General features: G+C 39.5%; 3 protein-coding genes across 8 annotated transcripts; all 3 read left to right on the top strand.

Annotated features, from left to right (window-relative positions):
* Positions 1 to 138: 138 nt before the first annotated feature.
* LOC115048449 (zinc finger protein 462-like) lies at positions 139 to 11,571 on the top strand. 2 transcript variants are annotated; one of them, XM_029509906.1, is made up of 12 exons: positions 139 to 279; positions 496 to 561; positions 689 to 5,655; positions 5,772 to 6,061; positions 6,403 to 6,521; positions 6,958 to 7,086; positions 7,174 to 7,417; positions 7,879 to 8,021; positions 8,117 to 8,340; positions 9,013 to 9,369; positions 9,907 to 10,003; positions 10,344 to 11,571. In XM_029509906.1, the coding sequence occupies exons 2-12, from the start codon at positions 552 to 554 to the stop codon at positions 10,484 to 10,486; spliced, it is 6,723 nt and encodes a 2,240-aa protein (XP_029365766.1). In that variant the 5' UTR covers positions 139 to 279; positions 496 to 551; the 3' UTR covers positions 10,487 to 11,571. The 2 variants fall into 2 exon arrangements, with proteins under 2 accessions (XP_029365766.1, XP_029365765.1); XM_029509905.1 differs by having other exon boundaries at positions 9,013 to 10,003.
* A 1,060-nt stretch (positions 11,572 to 12,631) lies between these two features.
* Positions 12,632 to 18,706, top strand: LOC115048932 (major facilitator superfamily domain-containing protein 10). 4 transcript variants are annotated; one of them, XM_029510803.1, is made up of 13 exons: positions 12,632 to 12,744; positions 13,558 to 13,748; positions 14,411 to 14,507; positions 14,640 to 14,743; positions 14,964 to 15,122; positions 15,354 to 15,536; positions 15,918 to 16,020; positions 16,131 to 16,242; positions 16,327 to 16,435; positions 16,514 to 16,604; positions 17,508 to 17,555; positions 17,651 to 17,740; positions 17,887 to 18,705. In XM_029510803.1, exons 2-13 carry the CDS (start codon positions 13,599 to 13,601, stop codon positions 17,988 to 17,990), a joined length of 1,350 nt encoding a protein of 449 aa, XP_029366663.1. In that variant the 5' UTR covers positions 12,632 to 12,744; positions 13,558 to 13,598; the 3' UTR covers positions 17,991 to 18,705. The 4 variants fall into 4 exon arrangements, with proteins under 4 accessions (XP_029366663.1, XP_029366664.1, XP_029366662.1 ...); XM_029510804.1 differs by having other exon boundaries at positions 12,655 to 12,778; XM_029510802.1 differs by having other exon boundaries at positions 12,658 to 12,795.
* A 441-nt stretch (positions 18,707 to 19,147) lies between these two features.
* On the top strand, positions 19,148 to 26,567 carry LOC115048657 (selenocysteine insertion sequence-binding protein 2). Of its 2 annotated transcripts, XM_029510313.1 has the most exons (18): positions 19,148 to 19,284; positions 20,301 to 20,416; positions 20,552 to 20,696; positions 20,789 to 20,864; positions 20,962 to 21,185; positions 21,302 to 21,389; positions 21,473 to 21,567; positions 22,144 to 22,290; positions 22,396 to 22,485; positions 22,583 to 22,684; positions 22,779 to 22,911; positions 23,073 to 23,239; positions 23,321 to 23,447; positions 23,587 to 23,761; positions 23,902 to 24,122; positions 24,466 to 24,620; positions 24,742 to 24,913; positions 25,044 to 26,567. In XM_029510313.1, the coding sequence occupies exons 1-18, from the start codon at positions 19,276 to 19,278 to the stop codon at positions 25,166 to 25,168; spliced, it is 2,367 nt and encodes a 788-aa protein (XP_029366173.1). In that variant the 5' UTR covers positions 19,148 to 19,275; the 3' UTR covers positions 25,169 to 26,567. The 2 variants fall into 2 exon arrangements, with proteins under 2 accessions (XP_029366173.1, XP_029366174.1); XM_029510314.1 differs by lacking the exons at positions 19,148 to 19,284; positions 20,301 to 20,416 and having other exon boundaries at positions 20,569 to 20,671.
* The last annotated feature ends 50 nt before the right edge of the window (positions 26,568 to 26,617 follow it).

The following is a 26,617-nucleotide window of genomic DNA, read 5'->3' as shown; positions in this document are numbered from 1 at the left end:
CAAATTTGTTTCTCATTTCACAATTAAAGCACAAGTTGGCAACATTTAACTGCTGTAGTTCCAATTTCGCGTTGCCAAGACTTTATTTTGAAGGTCGGTGACTGTCCGGAAGTGAAGCTCCGCCCGTTTGTCGCTGCAGCGGAAACAACAGTTCTACTCGCGCGAAAAATGGCGGAGTCGTGTTTTTCCCTCATGGTTTCTGCTAGAGAGATCCATCCACTGCCCTGAACCTCATCCTGTGTTTGTCCGCCTGCGTTGGTACATAAACTTTGTTCCGATGTGAGTACTTTAATTTTTTATGTTTTGTCGCTCTGCCGTTTTATTAACTTGCTGTTCAGATGAACTGAACCCAAAGTTAAAAACTGAGCTGCTCAGTCGACACTCCTGTCGTTGTTGTGGAGTTTTCTTTCACGTTTGAGAAAGGCACTATCAGTGTGTGTTTGAATTTTTAGATCCCTGAATATTCTTCAAATGCATCTGTTTTCATTCCTTCAGGCCCTTCAACCCTTTCTCTGATTAAATATAATAATCTGGGTTTGGAGAATTTCAAGATGCAAAAAGGTATTTACTGCAGTCATTTACTCTCAGACATTTATCTATCTTGACATCGCATCTCAACTGTAGATACAGGCCATTGCATTAAAATTAAATTAAGTTGTTAGTGAAATATTTGTATTTACCTCCTCAGATTCAATGCACTTTCCCACCTCTGGCCATATGACTCACAAGCAATCTGTTATTGGAGAATCCCCGATCAAGTCTTTCCGTTGTACTCACTGTACACTCATCTGCAAATCCAAAGTCTGTCTGTTTGAACATCTCAACAAAGTACATTATTTTGATGTCAGTAATGCCCTTATATACGCCGGTTTAAAACAAAATGAGGTGTACAAAACGAACACTGACAGCAGCAGTTCAGGGAATAATTTTTTATGCCATCACTGCGATTTTAAAGCTTGCAGTCAGGACATTTTGAATGAGCACAGACAACAATGTGACAACAAATCAGAGAATCAGATTAGGATTGGAAATCCTACCATCTCTGAAATTTCGGACACCCAAATCGTAATTTTTGCAAAACAGCCGAACACAGAGGAGACGACAAAAGAGAGTCTTTCTGTTAAATCTACCTCAGAAACTAAATGCATGCCTGACCTATCAAAAAATCTGAAAACATATGAGAGGCCATTGCAGACGATCACAAAGCTATCTGCAGAAGCATCTGTATCACAGGAGAAACTCTCGGTGGACTCAGCTGAGAATCCAGTGCTGGATAGCACTAAAGGAACTCTAATTCTGCAAGAATCTGCATCAAGCTACAGCCCGAACAGAAGTGGTGTGCTTAAAGTCACTGCAAAGTCCATGATCGATATCTCCAATCCACCGGCAAACAGATTTCTGCTGAATGATGATGCTTTAGATCTTGATCCAGCACAAGTGAAACCTGCAGAACAATTCAAAGAACCTCCTATTAAGGTTGTCAAGAGGACCAGTAATGAAAGCATAGAAAGCTGCCCTGCTAAAAAAACCAAGTCACCCCAAAAAGAAAGTGATTCCTCAGAGAAAGAGGAAGCAAATAAACAACAACCATCAAGAAATGGCAACTTTTCATTTGATATTAGTGAAGATGAAGAAGAAAAGCCAGATGACACAGAAAGCCCAAATCTTTATTTTTGTAAGCGCTGTGATTATAATGATGCAGACATCAGACGCCTGCTGACTCATTACCAAAATGACCACCCTTATGTGAGATGTAACATGGCCTATATTCAGGATCCAAGTAATCGAACTGTTACCTTTCGTTGCTTGGAATGTCCAGTTGAGTTTTTCAGTGTAACTGACCTCAAGAGACACTACACAGAAATGCATCCAGAGGCCCCAAATGTTTTCACGAAGCAGCCACATGAACTTAGTTTGGTGTTCAAATGTTTTGTGTGTCCATTCACTACCAGTGATTTGGAGCCCTTGAAAGAACATTACAAGGAAAAACACCCAAATCATATTGTGGACAATCCCCTGTTTTACTCCAGATATTCTGCGCCTAGATCTGAAGAAGGATCAAGAACCAAGATGAATTCCTGTGTGAAAGTGCACAGCCCAGAAAGATCAAAGGGGCATCCTATAAAAAACAAGGAAATAGAAAATTCCTTTTCTTCTTTGCATCCCATCTCTACAAAAGCAGCGGTGGCTCTGTATAAATGCAACAAGTGTAAGTTTAGTCATAAGTCCATTGTTGTTATGCAAGTCCATTATCAAAAAAGCCATTCAGCGGAAGCCATTACAATTGACCAAATCAAACGGCTAGTTAATGCACCACCACAAGTAACATCTCAGATGCCTGAGAAGTCACTTACAGAAACAAAAACCAGTACAGTTACAGTAACAAAAACCTCAACGAGCCAGGAGAACATCTCAAATTCTTCTCAAAAATCAAAGGACAAACCTGAGCTGTCCCAGAAAAAGATTTTGTTTTATCTGAAACCCATGCCAGATGCTTCAGAGACTCACGAAGAAGCTCCCAAACCTGAGGAGGCGAAGACTTCAGATACCAGAAGCAAAACAAAGACATTGCCAACCAAATGTCCAAGTTCATCAATAAAAATGTTTTACTGCAAGTTTTGTAGTTATTCAAGTAAAAACATCAGAAGCGTTTGTAATCATCAAAATATGAAACATGCTGAGCAAGGTAAAACTGGGAATAAAGAAATCTTGTTGTATAGCGCCAAGATGCAGAAGAAACTGCAAAGGAAAGCTGAAGCCTCAGGAAGAACTTCTAATTCTAAAACTAGGAAACAGGTTGAGGTACATAACAAGAAAAGAAATGATCATGTAAAAGATGCGTCCATGGTGAAATCTAGTCCCTTTTCATGTGCTGAAAATTTGTTTTACTGCCAAAAATGCAACTATGGCAATCCAACTGCAATGGGAGTACATAGACACCAAATTGTAGTTCACCAATGCCTTGATCCCAGTTGTCTAAGTATTCTTGAATACACTGCTTCCATTCGGGAGGAAATTAAAAAATCTAAATCTAACTCAAAGAAGTTAGCCTCTGCTACTGGACTACCTCTCCCACTTATGAATGAAGGTGATGAAAATATGTTTTTCTGCTACTTGTGCAACTATCGGCACCGAGGAGTGTCCCGGGTGTTGAATCATGGCTCCAGAAGACATAATGGATTTATGGTTAAGACAAGACAAATCCTTGAATATACTTCATTGGTTCTCAAAGAGGTGTCGAAAATGCACCCCAAAACACCTAACCAGGAAGTTAAACACACGTCGCTCAGGATAAATGGAAAAAAGACAAAAAAATTGCTCTCCAAGGACTCGCCAGGTTCAGCTTCATCCTCAGTCAAACAAACGCAGAGGAACCTTAAGTGCCATAGATGCTCATTCACCACTCAGTATGTGTACCTTTTGAGGAGGCACATGTGGACTGGCCACAGGACAAGTCCCTCAACCAATCAGGTTTTAAGAAGGTGTTTTCACTGGGGAATGTTAGAGCCAGGGTATCACTGTGACTTGTGTGTTTTCTCTCATAACACGGCAGCGGTGCTGTATAAACATTACCAGACGCAACACCCAGAGCGTAAACTGACCCTAGACTATGTATCTACCAGGTTGCATGTTGGTGCTAAGACACGCAAGCCTAAAAAGAAGACATCTAAAGTTAAGCAAGCTGATTGTGTAGACGAGGGTGATGGTATTGATGGAAGCTCGCCATCCCAAAGAGTTGGACAAAGCAAAAATAAGAGTTATTCCTGCAGAGCATGTTCATTTAGAGGTCACTCCTTGTCAAGTATTGAAGACCACTACCGTGCTGTTCATCCTTGGACTGTGAAAGAAGATGGCTCAGTCCTGAATGTCATCACCAGCAAGGAGTCAAGTGCAAACACCCATGTGGATGAAATGCCCGAGTCATTTGACATCTACCAAGTGCCTCTTGAATTTGAAAAGTCACTTGATTCATCTTGTGAAGGAGCAGAATCTCCCACAGGGATTAGTGAAATATTAAATGAGGAGCAAGTCAAAATCCAAGCCCTCGGGAAAATCTACAAGTGTCCATATTGTGCCTATGTCAATACCAACCATAAAGGGTTTGTCACTCACTTCTACATGATGCATCCCACCTCTGTGTTCAGGGAAGACAGAGTTGACTTGGATGAAGCCCATTTATCTGGCTTGAGGAGAAAAGATCCCAGTGGCAGTTTGACATTTCGCGGGTACATGTGTCAAACCTGCCCTCAAATCCACACAACCCTGCAGAAGCTGAACAAGCACCGTGAGAACGACCACGCTGAGACTGGGCCGAACACTGACCCAGACATGCTCAAAGGAACTCCTAAACCATCAGCTAGAGGCAAAATACAAAAGTCTAATACCCACAGCACCCGGGGATCAATTTTGACGCCTTCCTTTTTGCACAAGAATATATACACAGTGGTTAGATGCCAGTATTGCAGATACAAATGCAAATCAAAACTTGCACTCTTTCAGCACGTGCGTGTTCATCACCAGAATATATCTGTTCCAAGGGAGAAGTGTGTCCTCTGTTCAAAATCCTATCTCAGGGGATCGTGGCTGAAAAGTCATTATCTGAAAGAACACGGAAAGGCTGCCTACTTAAAATACGGCAGAGCAATTTCCAAAAAGGTCCCAGAGAATTCATCTCTTGACAGCCCTTTAAACCAGCAACCAAAAACCGCTTGTGAAGTCCTTGCATCTAGCACAACATCAGAAGAAGGCAAAATATTAGTCTACAGGTGTCCAAGGTGTGCCTATGTAAATGCTAGCCTTCATGGAATGCTCACTCACTGCCAAATGAGACATCCAACCCTTGTAGCCAGAGCAGAGCGTCTTAAAACAGGTGAAATACTTGTAAAAAACATGGTTGGGTGCACAATGGGAAAAGGTTCTAATGAAAGAGGGTACATGTGTAAAAAGTGCCCACAAATTCACAAGTCACTGCTAAAACTGACGATCCACCATCAGAAGGACCACAGTTCAGCTTCTACACAGTCAACAGACACTGAACCTCAAGAAGACTGCAATCCCAGCGTTTGCGACTCTGAATTCGAGGCCGCTTCTCTACAAAACAAAACATCAGCAGTGAGCGATACAGACACAGACTTCCAACAACTGGGCTGTCCTGAGAAAAGTCAGGTGTCGCAGAAAAAGGAATTGCTGTACAAGTGCCACATGTGCGCCTACAGAGGAGTATGTCGGAAGTACCTTCATTGCCACTACAGAAATACTCACAGATTGGATAAATTTAGCACACATAAGCTATTGCAGAAGTACAGCAAACGTAAAAGAAAAGTGCCAAACAACATGGCAAAAACTGCATCTGAGGAGAGGACACAATACAAATGCAAGACTTGTCCAAGCTTGACGTTTGACTCATCCCATCTGCTCATCGACCACTATAGTACCTTTCATTGCTCAGATTGGAAACTTGACTTTACCATGTTGTCAGAGCAAACAAAGAGTAACGCTGGAGTTTTCCAATGTGCTCACTGTAATAAACACATATATGGCGTAAGAAACCTGCGTCGCCACCTGGATCGCCATTCAGCCAGCGAAAGAAAGATGGCAACAGCTTCAAAGGCTCTGTTTGTCACGCCAACACCACCAGACACTACATCCAGTGAAGTAAGAATGCAGAATGAATCTCCTCATACGATCATTTACGTACCTATCTCTGTCACATGCTTGTCAATGCTAGAAGCTTTAAAAGTTGATTGGTTGTTGCTCTGTTTAATTTCCAGCTCTATAGGCAGGAGGAAGTGCCCATCTTTAACAGTGTGGACGAGCTGACGCAGTGGAATGTGACACCAGTAGAGACCTTCGCTTTGCCAGCAAGTCCTCAGTCTTCACACTCATATCCTACTGATTCAGAGCAGCCAGATTTGAATTCAGGAGTGGACGAACACACTTGTAAACAGTGTGCACGGACATTCAGGTCCCTGAAGGGTTTGCTCTCGCACAAGCGCAGCCATGAAGCCCTGGCAGCCATCAAGAAACAAAACAATCTGCCAGCCTCACTACTAAAGCACGAGTAAGAATTAACAGTTGTGGATCAGCCAGAATTTTTGCATTGCTTAATACTTTTCTTTTACAATTAATGCAATTCAAAGCAAAATCCTGTTTATGGGTGCTGTATTGGTCCTTAAGAGAGCCCACTTGATTCCAGTGCCCTTTACACACATTGAAGTTGTTTTACAGAGATAATGTATGTTCATAGTGTTGTTAGTACATAATTATTACGCAGTATCAACAGTATATGTTAATGAAAAAAAAACACATTTTACAAAACTTGATGTTTCATTGTGCACTCCGTTATTGGTTACTTAATTGTGATTGATTTAACTTAATGTACGTATGTTTTCATCTCTGCAGCATTAGGAAATTTGTTGTCCACAAATCTGGCACCACGAAGCCGTTCCTATGTAGTTGCTGTTCCTATCGGACAACGGTCTTGGGCCTGTGGATCAGTCATTTCATGAAAAAACATCACGGTGAGCAACCTGAGCATTTCACAGTTTGCATTGGAATCACAGTAGAATGAGTGGTCAGAAGTCGGCTGAAGGCGAACAATACTTGATACAGTTGGTGCAGGTTCATTTTATAAAAGAGAACAGGTGAATGTCTCCGGTATTATCTGCAGTTCTGCAGTTTCATGCTTTACATGTAACTAGTTAAATATATTGCTTTGTTGTGAAAAATAACCTGGAAGGAAAAAGAAGTTGAATCATAGTGATTACTCTCTGTGAATTTGTCAGGTTTCAAATGTTATATTTATCTATACCTTAATAGGTTATATTTTATGTAACCATAAATATTGCAGCTGAATTTAAAGGGTACTCTGAGATGCTTTCTGAGATTTTTTCTTTTCTTTTCTTTTCTATTCTTTCGTTACTGCTGTTGTTGTTGCTGTTTCTGCTGGATGCCCAGATGTCATTGAGGATCTTTCAGAGACTGACAAGCAAGATGAAGAGAATTCTGAGAGGGCCTCCAAGGAGACTCCTAATTCATCACAGGTCCATCTGGTTGAACCTGACGAAGAACCTGACAAGGCTGAAGGCAAGTTATGTGAACGTCAAAATTTTCATTAAATACTTTAAGTTGGTTTCTGTACTCACACTAGATAACTCTGTAATACTTGAACAGAATCAAGGTACTTGGAGCCCCCAGATGTGCAGCGACAGTTGAACCACTATGGCTTGATGGCGCAGACTGTTGCCTCGCAGAATACAAACCAGCAGGAAGCCGAGGTACCTGACACCAGTCTGCTTCACTGTGAGTTCTGCAACTTCAGCACTGGACACCTGTCTAGTATACGTCGACATTACTTAAACCGCCACGGGAAAAAGATCCTCAGGTGTAAGGACTGTGACTTCTTTACTAGTCTAAGGTAAGCTGTTCCCATAATGAGTATCTAATTTTTCCCCTCAACATTGTTTACATAATGTTTACTGTAGAAAAAACTTTATTTTTTATATTAATTTTTATGTAGCTTGTACTTTCGAAAAAACAATTAAGGCAGTAAAAGATTGCATTAATTATAAAACACCTCTAAAACTGAGATGTGTTTCAGTGTAAGTCTGTGCCTGTATTGTTGTTTTATTCAGTAGTTTCATTCATCATTCAAAGAAAGATGAACAGAGAATCTTTCCCAGGAAGTGATCTGAAGAAATTGACAGTGAACTACATAAAGACTGTATCATAAGTTTCCGTCAGTTAAACCGGAACTACTTTTTCTCAAGAGAACCATTATATCTGTGATGTTGTCAGAGAAATGTTCGCCGCGTTGGTCTCACTGTCATTCGTCCTTTTAACCTTTTCTTTGTTACTTTTTGTCGAACTCTTGATTAGAAAAACCCTGGAAATGCACATCGAGATGGGACACTCTGCCTTCCAGTCAAAGCCGACTCATCACAAAGACATCCGCTGCCCTTTTTGCCTCTACCAGACCAAGAACAAGAACAACATGATTGATCACATCGTCCTGCATCGCGGTAGGTTAGATGCCAGACGGCATTCAGTGTTTCCCACTGACCCAAAACCTCATCATGCCAAACTGCACTCAGTCTTTGTTTTCTCCTGTTTTCAGAGGAACGGGTTGTACCGATAGAGGTGCGTCGCCCAAAGCTGTCACGTTACCTTCAGGGAATTGTCTTCCGCTGCCACAAATGCACCTTCACTAGCGGCAGTGCTGAAAACCTACGTTTGCACACAATGAGGCATGATGACATAAAACCCTACAAGTGCCGGCTGTGCTACTTCAACTGCACTCAGCTGAGCAACTTGGAGGCGCACCTGACTGATAAGCATCAGGTGAGGATTTGATGCCATAGTTGTATGTGTATCACTGGAATTCCCTTCTGTCCGAAGAAAGGATTCATTATTTACTTTGAATGTTCATTAGCTTAGATAAAACCCAAGGTTCTTTTTTTTTTTTTTTTTACATTTTCAGAAGATGTAAAATATCCAATCAATGAAGCGATTTCATTAAAGCATTAGGGCGGTGGAGGCCATGGACAGCCTAAGGAGGGGTATCTCCTCTGTCTGTAAAACTATGCTGCATCCATGAATAGAAATGCTCAAAAGAACTTGCCTAGATGTTTTGGGCTTCAGAGCTGCAACTAAAACTCTCCTCTCGACAGCCATGTAATTACTAGAGTTAATAACATAGTTCCATTGCCTAGGTTTACCTTTACTGTGTATGTGTAACTCTTTTTTTATCATGTAACTTGTGTTATTGTAACAGTTCAACAACTGTTTTACGCATACACAGAAAGTACCTCATTAAACCAGACACCAGCTTCAAATTTTAGTTATGTTGTCTCATTCAGGCAACATTTGGAGGCGCCCCCACATACTTAACTAAGACGATTACCGAAAGTCTATGAAAGTTCAAAGCTTCAGCTTTACTTTACACCTTCCCAAAAGGTGTCTTTCTTTCTATGTTTTTAAACTGACTTACCTTCGAGTTTTTCTTTTGTGCAGGTGCTGAGGAATCTTGAGCTTGTGGGTGAAGTTAGCCTTGAGCAGCTAGAGGCAAGAGTGGGCAGGATGCCTGAAGAGGAAGAACAACCGTTAAACCCTGAGGACCACATCAGTGAGCATGAGGATGCTGAAACAGAGGAGACACAAGCCGAGAATCCAACTGAAAACATGACCACAGTACAGATGATGGAAGTTTATCCGAAGGATAAGCCACAAGATCCAGCAGACACTGTCCGAGGAGAACAGAGACAAGATGTAATGGAGCTGAAGGGAAAGAGAGGGAACAATGCCGATAATCAGTTTGAAGAATGTGATGGTCAACAATGGACAACAAATGAGAACCAGACCCACCCCAAAGTGAGAAGCACTAAATATGGTAACATACAGTTGACATGGCAAGAAAAAGAGGTGGCAGAGGGGAGACAAACTGTGTCCCACAGGTCAAAATTCAAGGCTCATCCACGTAAAACATTGAACATAGAATCTAAAGTAGAAAGCGATATTTTGTGTCACATTGTTGAGTTGGATAAGAACGACAGCATCAATAGGATGCACATGAAGGCAGATCAGGGCAGAGAGGTTAAGATAGAGCTGAACACTCAGACTGGCTGTGGTGGTGATAAACCATGTGCATTGCCAGGGGGAGGCACTCAGGCAAACGAGGGCACGAGTCAGCACAGATTTAAAGTTGAAAGGCCGTCACCAATGCTTTTGCCTAACTATGCACAAGTTAAGATGAGAAATGAGGAGAGCTCAGCTGTCTTTGCACCAGATTACAAAGAGGAAGTATCCAATCAGAAAGACAGTGAGGAGGTGACTGATCCCTATGGAGAAATGCCAGTACTAGAAAATGAAAATCTGAAGGTGCCATATCAATCTCTTGGATATTTCAAGGAAGAAGAGGATGATCTTCTTACATGGAAGCAAGACAAAGATTGGGAACATGGAAAGGGAGAGGGGAGAAATAATACTGCTCCACTTGTACACAAAAGTAAGAATCTACACTGAAAATTGTAAATGTTAATGAATGATTTTATGGTTATTTAAAGGTTCTGTAGTGTGTAAATTGAGATTTCCATATATTTTTGATGTAATACAGGTTTATATATAGTGTACTATTTTACAGTGTACAGAAGAATGGACATCCCATATTCACAAACAGAGCTTTAAAATGAGCTGTCTGAACAGTTTTTTGAGGATTTTGTCAATGTGTGTAGTGTCCAGTTCTTATTGTTTGACATTCAAAAATGTTTTGGTGGTTTTAGTTGGATGTACGACGTAGCATGTGGCGCCAGCCTAAATGAATGTCTTTTTTTTTTTTTTTCACCCAGGTGCATTCATAATCACGGATGAAGCTGCTGAAGTCCTGCCCCCATCAGCTATGGAGAAAAAACCTTTTACCTGTGAGCTTTGTGGACGAAGCTTCATGAACAGCTCTGAACTGAAGAGTCACATAATGCGACATGGGATGTAACGGTTTTCTTTATGCTGCAGACAGCCGAAGCAGCTTCCACTGGTGACAGTTGTGTGGACGTTAGTTTGCTGTTAGATTAACTGTCCTTTGGTCGCTTACCGAAGTGCATGTTTGTAAAGTACTGAAGCCGTTAATTTTTCATGTTTTGTAAAATTTTAAACCTTTTCGGATTATGTGTTTGTTTGTTTTTTTGTGTTGGATTTTTTGTTTGTTTGTTTGTTTAGTGTTTTTTTTAATTACAAGCACTATTTAATTTTGCTACTCAAATAAAACTTATGATTAAAGGAAGTAACTGCTAAATGTGTGCCACCTTATCACTTTACACTTACCTTGTAATAAACAAGCACACCTGAACAAACTTTAGTACCACTTATGGTAGACACGTTTTTGATGCCTTCAGGTGCTGTTGGATATTTCATCCTAATGTGTGTGTGCATTGCTAGTGAGCACATACACATTTTCATTAGGTGATAATACCAACTGTTTTTAGATATTCTTTGAACTCATTAATTAAAATGTTTTATATTTTAAACAACTGTTTGATGATTTTATCATTAATTGTTTTAGATTTAAGATCAAAGTATTGCTGCTGATGAGATGTACTGTTTTTCAAACAGGTGGTGCCTGTTTTTTTTTTTGTTGTTATTTGAGTCAACTATATTACTACTATTATTATATGCATGTTTTTTATGATATTACAATTTAAGAGTGAAACCTCACCTAACATTTTTAGCCCAGACAGGTTATATTTTAACCTGTTTTTTTTGGTTTGTTTTTCTACATTTTCTCACTTTTTCCTACTGTGTCCTACTGTGTCCCGGGGCAATACACTAATTAGCCAAAAAACAATGTTCCACTATAATATCTCCTCCTCACAGACAACTGTTTTCTTGTTTGATTTGGCTAGCTCAGCAATTAAAAAAATTATAATTCTGCAGCAGATATATGCACTACAAAAACACTGATAATTATTCTGTCCACTGTAGATTAGGAAAAAAATCTGTTTGGCCAAAATATTTGTTCTGGATCTGATTTGGAGCTGTATTCTAGCATTTTTCAGTCCTTATTAAAAAAAACATATTTGATATATATATTTCAGTTGTTTTTTTTTTGTCACCACTTATTCATGGGTTGATAAAATGTACTTAATGGCTTAGTCATCAGACATCAGCCATAAAACATTAATAAGAAGAACTGTGGTGGTGGACCAAAGCAGTTCTACTTCTGAAGGACATCTTTTCAAGGCCTGTTTACTCATTTTATAGGAAAAGGCTGCAAGAACTCTGGAGCAAAAATCTAATATAAACTTTACAAATACTATGTATAAAAATATTTGTATTGTTTAAGGAAAATAATTGTTGCAGGACATTAGTACGCATAGTAAAAAAAGGTCAAATACTCTAATTAATTGGACAACAAATCTCATTGAAACAGTAGGTTGCAAAATAAAAGACAGCGGCTCTTGTTGACAGTGGTCAATAGGGTGGGGAATGAATCATTGATTTAGTCCAGGAGATTTCCAACCAATTTCTGATTAATCGACTCGGGGGGGCTTTTGGCTCTGGTGGAAAAAAAGTTAATAAAGAACTTTAGAAAGAAAGTCTTCACACATCAGCTGTCTTTCTGGAGTTTTAATAAGCATTCATGAATGGACTCACACGTAGAATCGCATGACCAGTCAGTCATCTCGCAAGTGAGCAAAACTTACAATTCTTATAGGTTCTCAAACAGGTTTCAGTAGACAAAACATGACGTTCCAGTCCTGTTCCTCAAAGTCTCACCCTTGTAATTCCATTCCCGTGTACCTCAGTGCTGTCACAGCAGCTTCCATCACAACTCCTTTGGCCCCGGGCAGTTGCATGATTTGACCAGTTTGTCAACAACCCTTTCTGGTCTGTGTTTACAACCAATTTATTACCCATTAGTTAAGCAGTTGATGCTAAAATCTTTGTAGATTATGCCTTTTTTTTAAGTGCTACCCCGTTATTTTATTGTGTGAAAACCCCAAAGAGAAACAGAGAGGGAGGAGAGTTAGAAATCCTTAACCAGCCAAGAATACAAAAATCCGAGTTTACGGGAAGCCCGTGAAGGCACCGTGCTGGTCCGGGTGTGCTGGTTACGACACTTCTTGTCATCCAAATGTAAGAAGACTCCGCTTCCTGGTTGGACTAAACCTGAACTGATGAGAGCAGAGGCTGATCCCCTTCAGTCCCACAGATCCGAGCTTCGGACCGACCAGCCTGCCGGACCAGAGTGAGGTAGATCCGGTCCGAGTGTTTCCTGGTTCAAAATGTCCGTAAAGAAAAGAGGTGATAATGATTTATTTTTGAATGGACAGGCTTACCGGACTGATAGTAAACTCTGCGGAAACTACCCCTTTTTGGAGGTGTGCGTGTGTGTGTGTGTGTGTGTGTGTGTGTGTGTGTGTGTGTGTAGTGTATGAGTGTCTCAGAGGGTTCATACAGGGTTTAAGTTTGACCTGAGGATTTACTGGAATTGTTTCGTCCTTCCTTTGGCAGCACCCTTCTCAGATGATAACAAGCAGTAAGAAGATGTTGAAAATGGAAAATGCCACTACGTCTTCAGTGTAGTACATTCACTTTTGTAAACATATTCAACACAAGGACTAACCTCGAAAGTAAAAAATCTTACACTGAAGGTTTTAAAGACTTAAATAAAAATGCATCTGTAAATAAGGGAAATATACACAAGAAGTAAAAGTAAAAAAAAGTACCCAACGTATGTTATGTTCTGTATTTGGTATGAAGAAATGCTCATATAAATCATGTACAGTTTTTAAGCGTAGGCTATAACTTAAAAAACTGGAAATGGAAGAGGATGTGAAAATGGTGGTGATCTTGTACTAGAATTAATTTAAAGAAAAAAAAAACTGGTTTCCTTCCAGGAAGTCCCACACTTGTATATGAAGCTGTCTGTTTTATTTGCAGTACTTCCTCAAGGCTTTACCTGCTGCTCTCCCTCCAGGCACTGTAAAATTAATGTAGGTCAAGACATTTATTGTAATAGCAGGGCAGCTCATCTAGCATGTGCTGTATGTGTTTTTTCTCCAGAACAGGAACAGAAGAAACACCCTGCGCCATCAGCTGGAGGAATGTCAAACCTAAACAAATCTGTTGAGGATGGAGGCGCATCCTCAAAGGTCATCAACATTGTGTTTGTCATCTTGCTGCTGGACTTGCTGGGATTCACATTGATTTTACCTCTACTACCTTCCATTTTAGACCATTATGCACAAACTGGGGTAAGTAGTGGTTGTTGCCTTGTTGTTCTTAAGAAGTGACATATTCTGCTCTATTAAGATAGTGTTATCATTAAGTGCAAAATTAATGCACTGGTTTATTTTTATCACCGCAGCTTTGACAGTAACAACATTCAGAAAAGTAATATTTGCTGGAAAAGCAAAAGTTTTTACTTGTGCAATGTTCTGACCTGCGAGGTTTTCGCCAGGGAAATGCAGACTACACACACAGACATAATATGACAGCCCTACCTACAACTATGTGATCCCGTGAGTTATCATTATTACATCATGGCATCTCCTCACTGAAGTTGGAGAGGCCTGTAGCCTGTGGTTCAGCCTTGCAGATGGAAATGCTGCACTAGCACTGTGCCCAGCTGGAATTCAAATGTACGCACAAACATTTCTAGTAACCAAAACTGGAGTAACAAAAAACAGGGATTTTGAGAGGGAGTTACTGGACAGAAAACATGTAGAACGTGATGCTCCATCAAACAAAAGGGACTGTGTGCAAGTAATCTGTTTCATGAACTCATGAGTGATTAGATGAGCAGAAATGGGCTGTGTTAGTGGGAGAGCTAAAGCTGACTCATCCTGGACTGACCTCTTTCCTCCTGTTCACAGTTTTTTGTGATGTTGTGGTTTTGTGTTTTCCTGCTGTCTAGGATGTTGTCTATCAGTCTCTGCAGAGTGTCGTGGACTGGTTCCGGGAGGCTGTCGGGATTCCTATGGAAAAGAAGTACAACAGTGTCCTGTTTGGAGGTAGGAATCTAGTTTTAACTTTTAGCTTTTAACAACACTAAGATTAAGAATAAATGTAATTATTCAACTGCAAAAGTGGGGTTCCTTTCAGGTCAGCTATTCCATTGATGAGCTCCTTCATTTGCCCCTCAGGTCTGATCGGGTCACTGTTTTCACTGCTGCAGTTCCTGTCGTCACCTATAACTGGTGCTCTGTCAGACCACTATGGCAGACGACCGCTTCTCATTCTTACCACTGTGAGCGTATTGCCAAACTTATTGTTTTATGCTTGATAAGGGTATAACAAATTTTATGAATTTGAAAAATACAGACTTTAGTATTCTTTTACATTGAAAAAACCAAATGAAAAGCGTGACAGTGCAATGATTTTGAGGACAGGGTTCTTGGAATTAAAATTACAGCTATGTCACCAATACAATGACTCATTTGGGACTGATTGGGTGCTTTGTGTTCCAGTTGGGGCTGATGTCTTCCTACGCAGTTTGGGCAGTGTCCCAGAGCTTCAGCATGTTTCTTTTGTTTCGGGTAATTGGTGGCATTTGTAAGGGCAACGTCAGTCTCTGCACTGCCATCGTAGCTGACCTGCCTTGCGCAAAAGTGCGAAACCGAGGAATGGTAAGCCTGTGAAAAGAAATCTACTGTTGAAAATAGATATTTGAAAATTCCTCAAATTTTAATGGCTTCACATTCACTTATCAGTATCAGAGTAATATTTACCCACATCTATTGTCAGGACCCTAAGACTTTCATATTTGTTGGTGGTACTTCATACTACAAGTTTATGGTCTTGTTATTGTCTCAAATGTGGCAAAAACTGTTTGTATTAATGTATTTTATTGTGACCAGGCTATGATTGGCGTTGCCTTCTCCATGGGCTTCACCTTGGGGCCTCTAATGGGGGCTTACTTTGCCAGAACAACTGGAAATGTATTCTACCAAACTCCAGCTCTGCTCGCCTTGGCCTTCAGTGGTGCTGATTTGCTCTTTATTTGGCTCATGCTGCCAGAGACTCTCACAAAGGACATCAAGGTCAGTTGTGGAAACATTCTTAGTGCCAGCTGACAAACAGGTTCCCTAAGCACAGTTTTACTGGTGATACATAAATAAAGGTGGAGTTTGGCATTCAGCTAAACATATCAATATTTGCTGAACATATCAAAATCTGCTAAGGGCATATTTTGCATGTGAAGATTTTCTTTGTGATCATCTGGCTTGCAAAACATGAAAAATCAAACAGGATGATCTTAAAGCATTATTGAACTTCAGTCTCTCTGTGTTACTTAATTTACGCAAGTGTTCCTCCAATCTGAGAGAGCGCATATTAAACCAGCAGCAGGTTTAATACAATGGAAGGGGATCCATTTTTTGGCAAAAAAATTGTATTTTAATCTTTCTTTTTTTTTATTCCAGGCTTCATCTTCAGGATTTGGAGACTCCGGGGACCTCCTGAACCCTATATCTTTGTTCTATTTTACAGCTGTTACCAGGACAAAAGATCCACCTTCAAATGAAAGTGAGTTCTCTGCACTGACTGTGTGAGCCAGAAGCATACAACCATTTGATACAACTATAATGCGTGAATGACCTTTGTTACACTAATGGAAGGTGGGTATTTCTTCACAGAAATGCAGAAGCTTCAAGTGTTAGGGCTGGTTTACTTCTGCTACCTTTTCCTGTTCTCTGGTCTGGAGTTCACACTGAGTTTTCTGACTCATGAGCGCTTCCAGTTTACGAGGTAGAAACACCAAGATAAAGCTTTGTACTCTGCCAAGTGCAGTGAATGCAGCTAAACAACAACTTTGCATTTTTATCTCAACAGTATGCAGCAGGGAAAAATGTTCTTCTTCATTGGTACGGTCATGGCGTTGATTCAGGGTGGATACGCTCGTAGGATCAAACCTGGGCACCATATCAAGGCTGTCCGTTTGGTAGGATCCTGTTTACATGTTTACAACTTCCATGCAGCACAACTGTCTTCTCTACTCAATTATATTTCTTGTTTTCAGGCAATCATTACATTAATCCCAGCATTTATTCTCATTGGGTTATCCTGGAATGTAATGATGCTTTACATGGGCTTGATGTTATACTCCTTTGGTGAGTTGCACTACATTCATTCTGCCTGAGAAAAATTTATGTCAAGTGGTGCTGTCTGTTGTGTTATGACAAATTAACCCCTCTACTGTGTCCAGAAATGTGCCAAATATTTTAAATATAATTTGCGAAAGGAGTGAAAGCAAGCTCGAAAAGAAAAGGGGAAAATATCCAAAGCAAATAAAAAAAAAAAGTTTGGACAGATATTTAAACTGTATAGCCTTCAGCATGTGATCTGGCTATTTAATAACCACGAAAGTAATATCTTCAGTCTTATTAAACACAATTTACAAGGAGATGTTAACTCCCAGAGCTGATGCATATGTATGAAACTAGAACAAAATAATCAATATCCTAAGTATAATAGTGTGTTTGCTGCAAATGTTAGTTTTTAATCATATTCAATAAAAAGAAATACATGTAAATGTTATAACTTTCTAAAACATGACAATCAAAAGTAATGAGCAATGCCTAAGTGATCTGGTCTAAATATATATAGATATATTTCAGGAAATTAGTGAGTGAAGAATTTCTCAAAAATAATTGCAGAGTTATTAAAGTTTAAATGAAAAACCTTTATAAACGGTAAAATTATTTCCTCTCTAGCCCCAATCTTATTGATCTATATATCAACCTAAGACATTTTCATTAGTATGTTCTAATTTCCAACAAGGGGCTTTACAACCTGCTTGTCTTTAGATTCTTGTATTGAACTTTATGTAACCTCCACTGTCCCTCCACACATCATAAGAAACTTCCAGGTTAAATAGATATAAAAATAACTACAGCACATCACCATTCACACATGTGAATCACAGTTGGTATTTGGCAGGAAAGTATCCATAGAAAACACAAGACATGAGTGTGTTTCTAAAGCATAAAATACATTTTCTTCTCTTGTTACAGCGGCTGCAATAGTAGTGCCATGCTTGTCAACACTTGTGTCTGACCATGGTGAGCATTTTAATCATTCACATTTAATTATTACTTTCAAAGTACTTTTTGATTTTAATGATGCAACTATGCACTCTTTTGCTCATTATCTACAGGCTCAGCCAATCAGAAAGGCACAGTGATGGGGATACTACGCAGTTTGGGCGCCTTAGCTCGAGCATCAGGACCCATTGTATCCTCCTCTGGTGAGGAAGCATGTGTTTATATTAAAATAGCAATCAATTTATATTCTAGTTTGTAGCTCATTTGAAACATTATCATATAAAATAGTTAGTTTTTCTTGAAATTTATTTGCAGTGTGGATGTTTTAACTGTTGTGTTTTCTTCACAGTTTATTGGATTGCTGGAGCACAGACGTGTTTTCTTGTCACATCAGCCTCTTTCATTGTTCCCCTCGTTCTCTTGAACTCATGCAAGAGGCAGAAGGAGGAGTGAGCTGTACAAGATCTTGGACAGACTTCAAAAAGACTGAGAGAATTTATGATATTTTTGCTGCAGAAATGAAATGTTTTTAGGGTTTACATCTGCTGGGAAACCATGCACTGATTATTATTTTTTTTTTTCACATGCAACAAGAAGATGTTCATTATACTTTCTGTGCTGCTGGCCAAGGAGCATGACATGGAAAAAATAATGCAAGATGATGCACATGCAAGCCAAAGCCAAAGGGGTATTTGTGTGAAGGGAGTTGTATGAGTGTGAAATAAATGGACATATGCCTTTGTCTTTTATGTGCACATATAAACCTGTGCATATCATTGACAGCATTGGTTAGGATGGGTAGCAAATTACATTTATACTTGTGGAACATGTATTATTTTATATTTTAGTACAACTTTGAGCCATTTGTGCTTTTCTTTAATATCTTAAAATGTTTACTTCACACAAATTGTCACACTAAGTCTTATGTCCCATTGTTTGTTGGTTTGAACAAAAAGTGTGTCAATTGAATTCAAAAACAATATTCAAAAGCTTTTTTTAAAAGCTACAGCATTAAAATACTGCTTAATCCAGATGATGGGAAATGCAGGGCATAACTGACGGTATTTCTTTAGGTATGCTGAATAAAGTTTTTTTTTAAGATAAATAAAAATTTGAATGTTTGAATGCAGGTTTTTTATTTGTATCATGATTTAAATGCATGGGTTGATTTATTTGGGAGACTCTGCCAAGGATGCTCAAAATAAAACAAAATACATTATTGCTAAATGTTATCTTCACTCTACAAAACAGGGTCATTAGCTGACTGGCCATTAAGGGACCCAGAGAAATTATTCATTTATCTGATTGATAACTACAGTTGTTTAAACCATTATATTCCTACTTTTATTCCAGCAAACCTCGAGTTATAGTCAGTGTCTATTAATCTGACTCCCATGTTTAAGCTTCCCATTATCGGGAGACAACATTTCAGCATGAAATTATCCAAAAGTAATAGAAATGCGTTCACGCGTGCAGACGTGTTTTTGGGGTCATTTCGTGTCTGTGAAGGCAGCAGGTGTCGCTGGTAGCGCTCCAGTCTGACCATCAGCTGTTTGTCAGGCTCATGTAGCTGCCATGCTAACAACCTGCTAACAACCTGCTAACAACCTGTTGTTAGCATGGTTAGCCGGCAGACACACTGTCGGTGAAAAAGCGACGTAGCTGTAATGAGGACTTTGACACCATGGGAAATCCAGTGAACATGCGGAGAACTGACTGCTTCTGAAAGGAGCCGAAGATGGACAAGGTAATTTACGAAAAATAGCGCAACATGTTGGGCTTCTTTTTGTTTGTTTGTTTTTTTTTTTTTTGCTAGCTAGCATGCTAGCCTGCGCCGCTAACGCACGCTTCTGCATGCAGCGGAGCAAAAGCTAACTTTCAGCAAACTTTGTTTTTTACAGATACGAGCTGGGCATATTTCTAAGTTTGGCCATACACCTGAGCGGTTTGTCTTGACTTTTACCAACACATCTATTTATGACGGTTTTGCCCGACTTTACTCATGCGTATGGATGTCAACTTCAGTCAAAAAAATAAGCTAGTAGTTAGCCACTTGTACTGGGACCAGAAGTTGGGTTTAGCACGTTTTCTTGACAAGGTGAACCGGATCATGGCTGTCAAAGGTCGCTTTCAGCCTGCTCCCTTATCTCAACTTTAAATGTCAGACAAATATAACATGATTGCAAAGACAGAAAGCGGTGATTAAATACAGGCTCAGTATGTTTGTGTGCACACAGATCTTTTCATGCATCCACACAACCAAGTAAACTTGCATGTCACAAATTAAGCGAACAAAACAAATCTTACATCTTAATTTTGGTTTGGAAGTTGGTTTAAATTGGACCCTTTCTCAGGAACTCCAAGGGCCCACATCAGTTTTCAGAAAACAACAAATACTTTACGTTGTTGTCTTACACAGAGGAGGAAGGTGGAAACACACTCCATGAACATAAATGAACCCACAAAGGAAGATGCTTAACAGCATGTGATGTGTGTGTGACACATGACCAGCTGTAAGGAAACTTTCACCACCAGTTTTATATTGTCAGTTTCTCCCTTTCAAATTTAATGTACTGGTCTGGGATATCCAAAGTGAACGTAATAAAAGTTATCCACTCATGTTCGAAAACATTAAACCTGATGGCTAATGGTTAAAATTTGTGAAAATGTATCCATCTCTTCTGTCTTTGTTATTTCCTTTCTGTTCACTCCAATATTATTAAATAGTCTGCTACTTTTTCTTGTTTTTATTTGGCTGTGCAGACTTTTGAAGGTAAACACCAGAGGAGACAGCGAAAGGAGCCTGCTGAGCCACCCACAGTCTCGCCACCTACGCTGATCATACCAAACCCTTATGTTTCTCATCAGATTTCAAGAGGGTAGGAAGAAAATGAAATGCATAATATTCCTGTCCTGGTTAAATGAATTAACTATTTATCCTCACCTAATGACCTGGAGCACTTTTATATATTATGAAAGTACTTATTTGTGTACGTTTTGGGTTTTTGGTAAAGGAATTGGGCAGGTCTGAGCCCAAAGCAAGTAAGAAAAGGAGGAGATGTCTCAAGGAATTATAGCTACAGCAACAGCCGTCTTGTCGGGGAGAGTAGTGCCGATTTCCTACAGAGAGAAAGGTCTGTACGGGATCCACAGGCAAAGGTTGGTTTCATTTTGAGTAGCAGAAAAGTAGCTCAAAAGAAACTTTATCTTTTCTTTCTGAAATTGATTTCAGTAATATTCATTCTCCACAGACATCAAAAAGCAACAATGACTCTCTCACTCAAAGTGGAAAAATGGGAAAGATGACAGCAGTGCCCCAGAAAAGAGGTAGTTTTTACACTTGGATGCAGCCAAATGTAAAACTTTTTTGTAAATGTAAATTTTTTCCCCCCGAAAAATATCCTTTCTAAAAATTGATCATCAGGTTCTAGAAGTGTCAGATCTGCTCCGAACACTACGGGGAGGTCAAAATCAGGACACACTGACTCAATCCCATTTGAAGTCAAGATGGCTGACTTCCCGGAGCTAGCTGGTGTTTCACTGAGCAAGACATACCAACCTCCTCTTGTTCAAAAAGAGTGTTGGGGTCCAACTCCTATCCATGAGTCCATGAGTCTTAAATCCAAAGTATCTGCACCTGCCTGGAAGGTGAGCTCACTCTAGTAACTCTAGTAAATGTGATAGGATTTAGTGGTGAATCACTTGTCACGAACAGAGTTCATCAATTTGGTGCTATGCTTCTACCATAATTTCCTGTTGAGCAGGTTGACAGGAGGGAATCATCAGCAAAACTGGAACCCACAGCAAGTGCCACTAATGCTAAACAAGACACCTCTGACATCTCAACACCAGGTAGGATTACCTATCTGTCTCTCAATAGCTTAAAGGCAACAGCAAAAAAAATTCAGACGCTGTTAATACTTAATTATCAACAGGTCAGCTGGTGGTGACATCCTGGGCTAATGTTGCCTCTCAGCCTCCGAAGAAGTTCCTCCCGAAAGAGAATGTAATCAGCAGCAACCCAATGCAGGTTAGATGATAAATATAATTTCAAGCATCAAAGGTCCAGCTGTTTTCTAATCAGAAACTTGCTTGATGAGTCCTATCCTAAATCCTAACATCATGCACTTTATATATAAATGTTGTCAATGTATAGCTTTCCTACAAGAGCATCCAGACTTTATTTCAAAAGGGCCCTAAAAAGCTCTAAAATGATCTTATTGGTATTTAGGAAGAAAGACTGACTAGCAGATGGTTTTGTTTTGTTTTTTTAATCACAATTTTTAGAAATAAAATAATTAAAACACTGATGATAAATGTAACTCGGGCACTGGTTTAATTATATTGAGAGATTTTAATACTAAATCCTGATTAGGCTTTAAATTGTGTTGTGTGTTTGTTTTTTTTTTTGTTTTTTTTTTTTTTTAAGCCAGAAAAGTTGCCATCAGTCAAAAGGCTAACAAATTTCATGGGGTGCTTTAGTCTGTTCAAGTAATCAGCTGCTGTCCTGGGCAATAAATCATAGTTGTCAGTTATACAATTGGGTTGTCCTGCCTGCCATGAGTTATATTGTTGTTTGATGCCAATGCGTTTTGTACCTTAATAGACTGAGGAAATGGTAGCACAGCAGGAAGAGGGCACCCCAGGTAAGAAAAAGCGAAAGAAAAAGAAGAAGAAGGCTAAAGGTGCTGGTGAAGATACAGAGGCAGAGTCAGAAGATCGGTCAATTTATCAGGAGCCTCCAAAATTTGAGGTAAATGAAAATTAATAGTTTTTTCATGAGATGCAAGATTTCTTTAAAATGTTGAATGGAAAATGATTTATTTTTATTTTTATTTTTATTTATTTATTTATTTAGGATGAAGAGGAATTTCCTGGCTTGACCCCTGGTTTGATCAGGACAGATAGATTGATAAGCAACAGCTATGCAGGAAGGTTATACAATGAGGCGCGTCTATCTCCTGGAGACATTTTCACAGGAATTACATTCTTGATGTTATTTCTAAAAAATAATATTTCAAAATATATCTTATATTTTTTTCTAGGAAATCCAAAGAGAAGGAGATCAGCACCAGCCAGCTGACCAGAATAAGGTCAAATCCTTTCCAGCAAAATCTCTGCCCACAGAGATGGCTAAAAAAGTACAGGTTGGTATTTAAGCTTCAATTCAAACATATTTTCCTTTAACATAATTTAGCCTGGTTTGTAGTCTTTGTCTGTTCCCTCCCAATTGAACACTAGAAATCTGAGAAAGTCTCTGGCAAGAAGAGTAAAGTTCCTGTTCAGCTGGACATTGGAAACATGTTGGCTGCCCTGGAAAAGAAGCAAGAATCTCAAAAAGCCAAGCATGACGCCAAACCAGTCATTCTCTCTGGTGGGTTACAATGGGCTGGGTTTCCTGTTTCCCACTTTCTTCAATATTTAGCTGTGTAATTTTGGCTTATTTTACTCAATTGACATGACCACATTTACTCCTGCAGATCTTCTGGAGCAAGGTCACCTGAATAAATGTTTTTTTATTTGAATTTCTTTAAGTTGGTGGAGGACTCCCTGTTGTCCAGAAGCAGCCATCAGTGCAGAAAAAGCTGCCCTGGCAGCAGGATAAAGTTGCACACAATCCCCTGGACTCCACTAGCCCTTTGGTGAAGAAGGGGAAGCAGAGAGAGGTGCCCAAAGCCAAGAAACCCACTCCTCTCAAGAAGGCAAGTGCTGTCACTTTGCCTAGAGCAAATAGAGATGTTCTGCATTTTAGCAGATATTGTGAATTTCTATCTGATCCTCAGGTCATTTTGAAAGAACGGGAGGAGAGGAAGCAGAGACGTTTGCTGGAGGAGAGAGGTCTGCTGCCTGAAACTGAGGTCCAATCTGATCCTGCAGAGGAAGAAGAGAAGTGTGAAACAAATGGTGGAGGTCAGAGCAAGCATGTGGGGGGAAAAAAAAAAAAAAAAGAAAACACATGTCCCGTGGTCAGTAAAGACAGCCACAAGTAGGAGGAAATATTTGATTCTAGCTAATAATTGATTTGTGGTCTGTGTTTCCCTAACCACAGATGAGGTTGGCAGCCCCACAGAGGAACTAGGTGATCAATCTGAGTTCAATGACGCAAACCAAAGCGTGAAAGAGGTTGATGAGATCACCAACGAAGAGCCTGTAGAGCAACAAACTGCCTCACCTGTGCCCTGCTCAGTCAGTAGACCCAAAATCCACAGCAGAAAGTTCAGAGAGTAAGACTGTGAAAGCTAGCTCTTCCACTCTGTGTGTGTGTGTGTGTGTGTGTGTTTTACATAAACAAGTAAACGTTGGGTCTAACTGAGTTTTTCTCTCATGTTTGTCTATTTGATATGTCTATATTTGGACATGTCAGCTACTGCAGCCAGATGCTGAGCAGAGACGTGGATGAATGTGTGACGACTTTGCTAAAGGAGCTGGTTCGTTTCCAGGACCGACTGTACCAGAAGGATCCCATGAAAGCCCGCATGAAGAGGCGCATTGTGATGGGGCTCAGAGAGGTCCTGAAGCACCTCAAACTCAGGAAAGTCAAGTGTGTCATCATCTCACCCAACTGTGAGCGAATCCAATCCAAAGGTACTTTGTGCTTGTGAGAGCTTCACCATATTTGTCATTAGGTTCTCATTTTAAATTGTCACATTTGCTGTCAGTCTGTTTAATGGAAAATTGGTATTGCTGTAACTTCAGCTGGTCATTTTCTGGGTTTTAGTGTCATTTTTACTCCCCTTAAAATCAAGCAGAATGACTTTTTTTTCCTTGAAGATCATAATATATGCAGAAGTTGAAATCAGCATGTCAGATGTCAAAGAAAGAGGATTTTGTATAACACTCGTTTACAAATTTAAACCTGGAAGAAACTACACAGACACTGACTGTTTAAAGTTGCGACAAAGATACAGAAAAACGTTACCTTTCACAGGTGGCCTAGATGAGGCTCTCCACACCATCATCGACATGTGTCGAGAACAGGGGGTGCCGTTTGTGTTTGCACTCTCCAGGAAAGCTTTAGGTCGCTGTGTCAACAAGGCAGTGCCTGTCAGTCTCGTGGGCATTTTCAACTATGATGGTGCACAGGTCAGTTTAGTATACTGTAATCGCTAACAAGGCAGATATTCATGAAATCACCTTCAATATCATTTCAATCAGCATATTCATTCATGATTTCTGACCACGAAAAATAATTTCTTACCCACAGGACTACTACCATAAAATGATTGAGTTGTCATCTGAGGCCAGGAAAGCCTATGAGGTGATGGTGTCAAGCCTGGACCAGGCAGAGCAGACAGTGAACACTGAAGAGCTGCAGATCAGCAGCCTGGCAGAGGAGGCTGCTCCTGATAGCACACAGCCAGACGAGCCAGACTACAGTAAGTGACCCATTATTAATGATTTTGTTTGGTCTCATAAACTCATTTAAATTCCACTTTAGATACATTAACTATTTCAATCTAGTGAATAACACAATGTATTTAACAGTGTTTGTATTTCCCCTTCCAGTAAAAATTTGGAAGAAAATGTTGGAGAAGGAGTACAATCATACATTTTTGAACTTTGAGGAGCAGCTGAGCTCCATGCACTTGGACAGTGAATATACTGATAACACTGAAGATGTAAAGAGTTGACAGTGGAGAAATTCTCAGTGCCTCTTGCCCATGCCCGTCACCAGCATAGAAGAAATTAGCAGGAAAAGTAAAGTGATCTGTTGCAGTGGTTCTCAACTTGTGTAGAAGTCAGGAAAATCATAGTGATGTTAAAGGATATTTTTGAATTCTGTTCAGTTTTTCTTACTCAAAGTAATATTTTTGTGGCTGAGCCCAAGATTAATGGGCAGAGTTGTTATTGTGCGCGCGTGTGTGTGTGTGTGTGCGTGTGTGCGTGCGTGTGCGCATGAGCGTGTGTGCAGTGGCGTTGGGGAAACTGAAGAGGTTTACTGTCGACTTAATAGGACCAAAGTTGTCACTTGAAGAGATCCCACAATATGAATTTTCGACTATATTGTGTGTCAGCATACTAAGAGGATGGATCAAAGTTAAAGTTCTATATGATGGCAAAACCTGTTTTTAAGGACTGAACATTTATATTTTGGGGCAAGAGTTTAGCTTGAGCAGTTTTTTTTTTTTTTTTTTTTTTTGGTTCTCTTTGACTGGTAGACCAATAGATGTTGATCTAATGGCAATTTAGGTGATAGAAGAAGGAACGCATACAACAATGGCCAGCAGCCAGACTCAGCTCAGCACCTGATATGGTTTAAAATAAGGACCAATAAGAATTATTAAAATTTACTGTCAATGATAAATTTAAGTTTTTGAAGGATTTGTGTTTGCCAAAAAATATTTGAGAACACAGTGCTCAAATTTTTAACTGTGAATTGCCACCAATTTAGCTTATGGAATGCAGCTTGCCTACTTGGATGCTTCAAATGTTACACATCGTGTTTGAACCTGTTCAACCTTATTTGCCGCAATAACATACCGCAATAACTGAGTTTAGTTTAAAGCCCAGGATTTACCTATCTTAGTTTACATCAGAATTTATTATTGTGACATCATTGTGTCAAAATAACTTTTCTTTTTTTACCTTAATTGCAATATACAGTAGGACCTCTGTTTCTGATGATGTTGATGCTACACACCTATTTGGAACTGGTTTATAACAGGTTATTTTTTATAGCAAACAGCAAAATATTGAAGAAAATAGGCTGCCATTAACTTAAATCAGTTTATATCTTGTTTAGGTTTTTTGTTGTTCGACTTTATTAGGAAAAATATAACAGCAAAATGATTTTAGGAAAAGACAAATAGTAATCAACAGTAATCAAAAGTGCTAAGTGACAATCACATTTAAAGAAGCAATAAATGACAAAGCTCAAATGCAGATTTTAAAGGACGAAGATGAGATTTGTCGTGCATGGCTCAAATAATTATAAATACTTTGAATTCAAAGTTGAAACTGATGATATAAACTGATTGTGGATTGTGGTGCATGGCCTGATGTGGTTAAAAAAAAAAAAAAAAAAAAAAGGCTTACCGAATGTCTTCGCCGACAGGCTGCGTTAAAAGGGGAGATGGCAT

The sequence above is a fragment of the Echeneis naucrates genome, chromosome 9 (assembly GCF_900963305.1).
Source record: "Echeneis naucrates chromosome 9, fEcheNa1.1, whole genome shotgun sequence".
Classification (NCBI taxonomy): domain Eukaryota; kingdom Metazoa; phylum Chordata; class Actinopteri; order Carangiformes; family Echeneidae; genus Echeneis; species Echeneis naucrates.
The sequence above is the reverse complement of the archived record's forward strand: the minus strand, read 5'-3'. Positions and strand labels throughout refer to the sequence as shown.

What these genes read in the sequence shown, in the direction of transcription:
- LOC115048932 (XM_029510802.1), top strand. An exon ending in CTCTCACAAAGGACATCAAG is followed by an intron (nt 15,537 to 15,917) that starts GTCAGTTGTGGA and finishes TTTTTATTCCAG; the next exon opens with GCTTCATCTTCAGGATTTGG. An exon ending in AACACTTGTGTCTGACCATG is followed by an intron (nt 17,556 to 17,650) that starts GTGAGCATTTTA and finishes CATTATCTACAG; the next exon opens with GCTCAGCCAATCAGAAAGGC.
- LOC115048449 (XM_029509905.1), top strand. An exon ending in GCCTCACTACTAAAGCACGA is followed by an intron (nt 6,062 to 6,402) that starts GTAAGAATTAAC and finishes TCATCTCTGCAG; the next exon opens with CATTAGGAAATTTGTTGTCC. An exon ending in TTTCATGAAAAAACATCACG is followed by an intron (nt 6,522 to 6,957) that starts GTGAGCAACCTG and finishes CTGGATGCCCAG; the next exon opens with ATGTCATTGAGGATCTTTCA.
- LOC115048657 (XM_029510313.1), top strand. An exon ending in TCTCATCAGATTTCAAGAGG is followed by an intron (nt 20,417 to 20,551) that starts GTAGGAAGAAAA and finishes TTTTTGGTAAAG; the next exon opens with GAATTGGGCAGGTCTGAGCC. An exon ending in AGATGGCTAAAAAAGTACAG is followed by an intron (nt 22,685 to 22,778) that starts GTTGGTATTTAA and finishes ATTGAACACTAG; the next exon opens with AAATCTGAGAAAGTCTCTGG.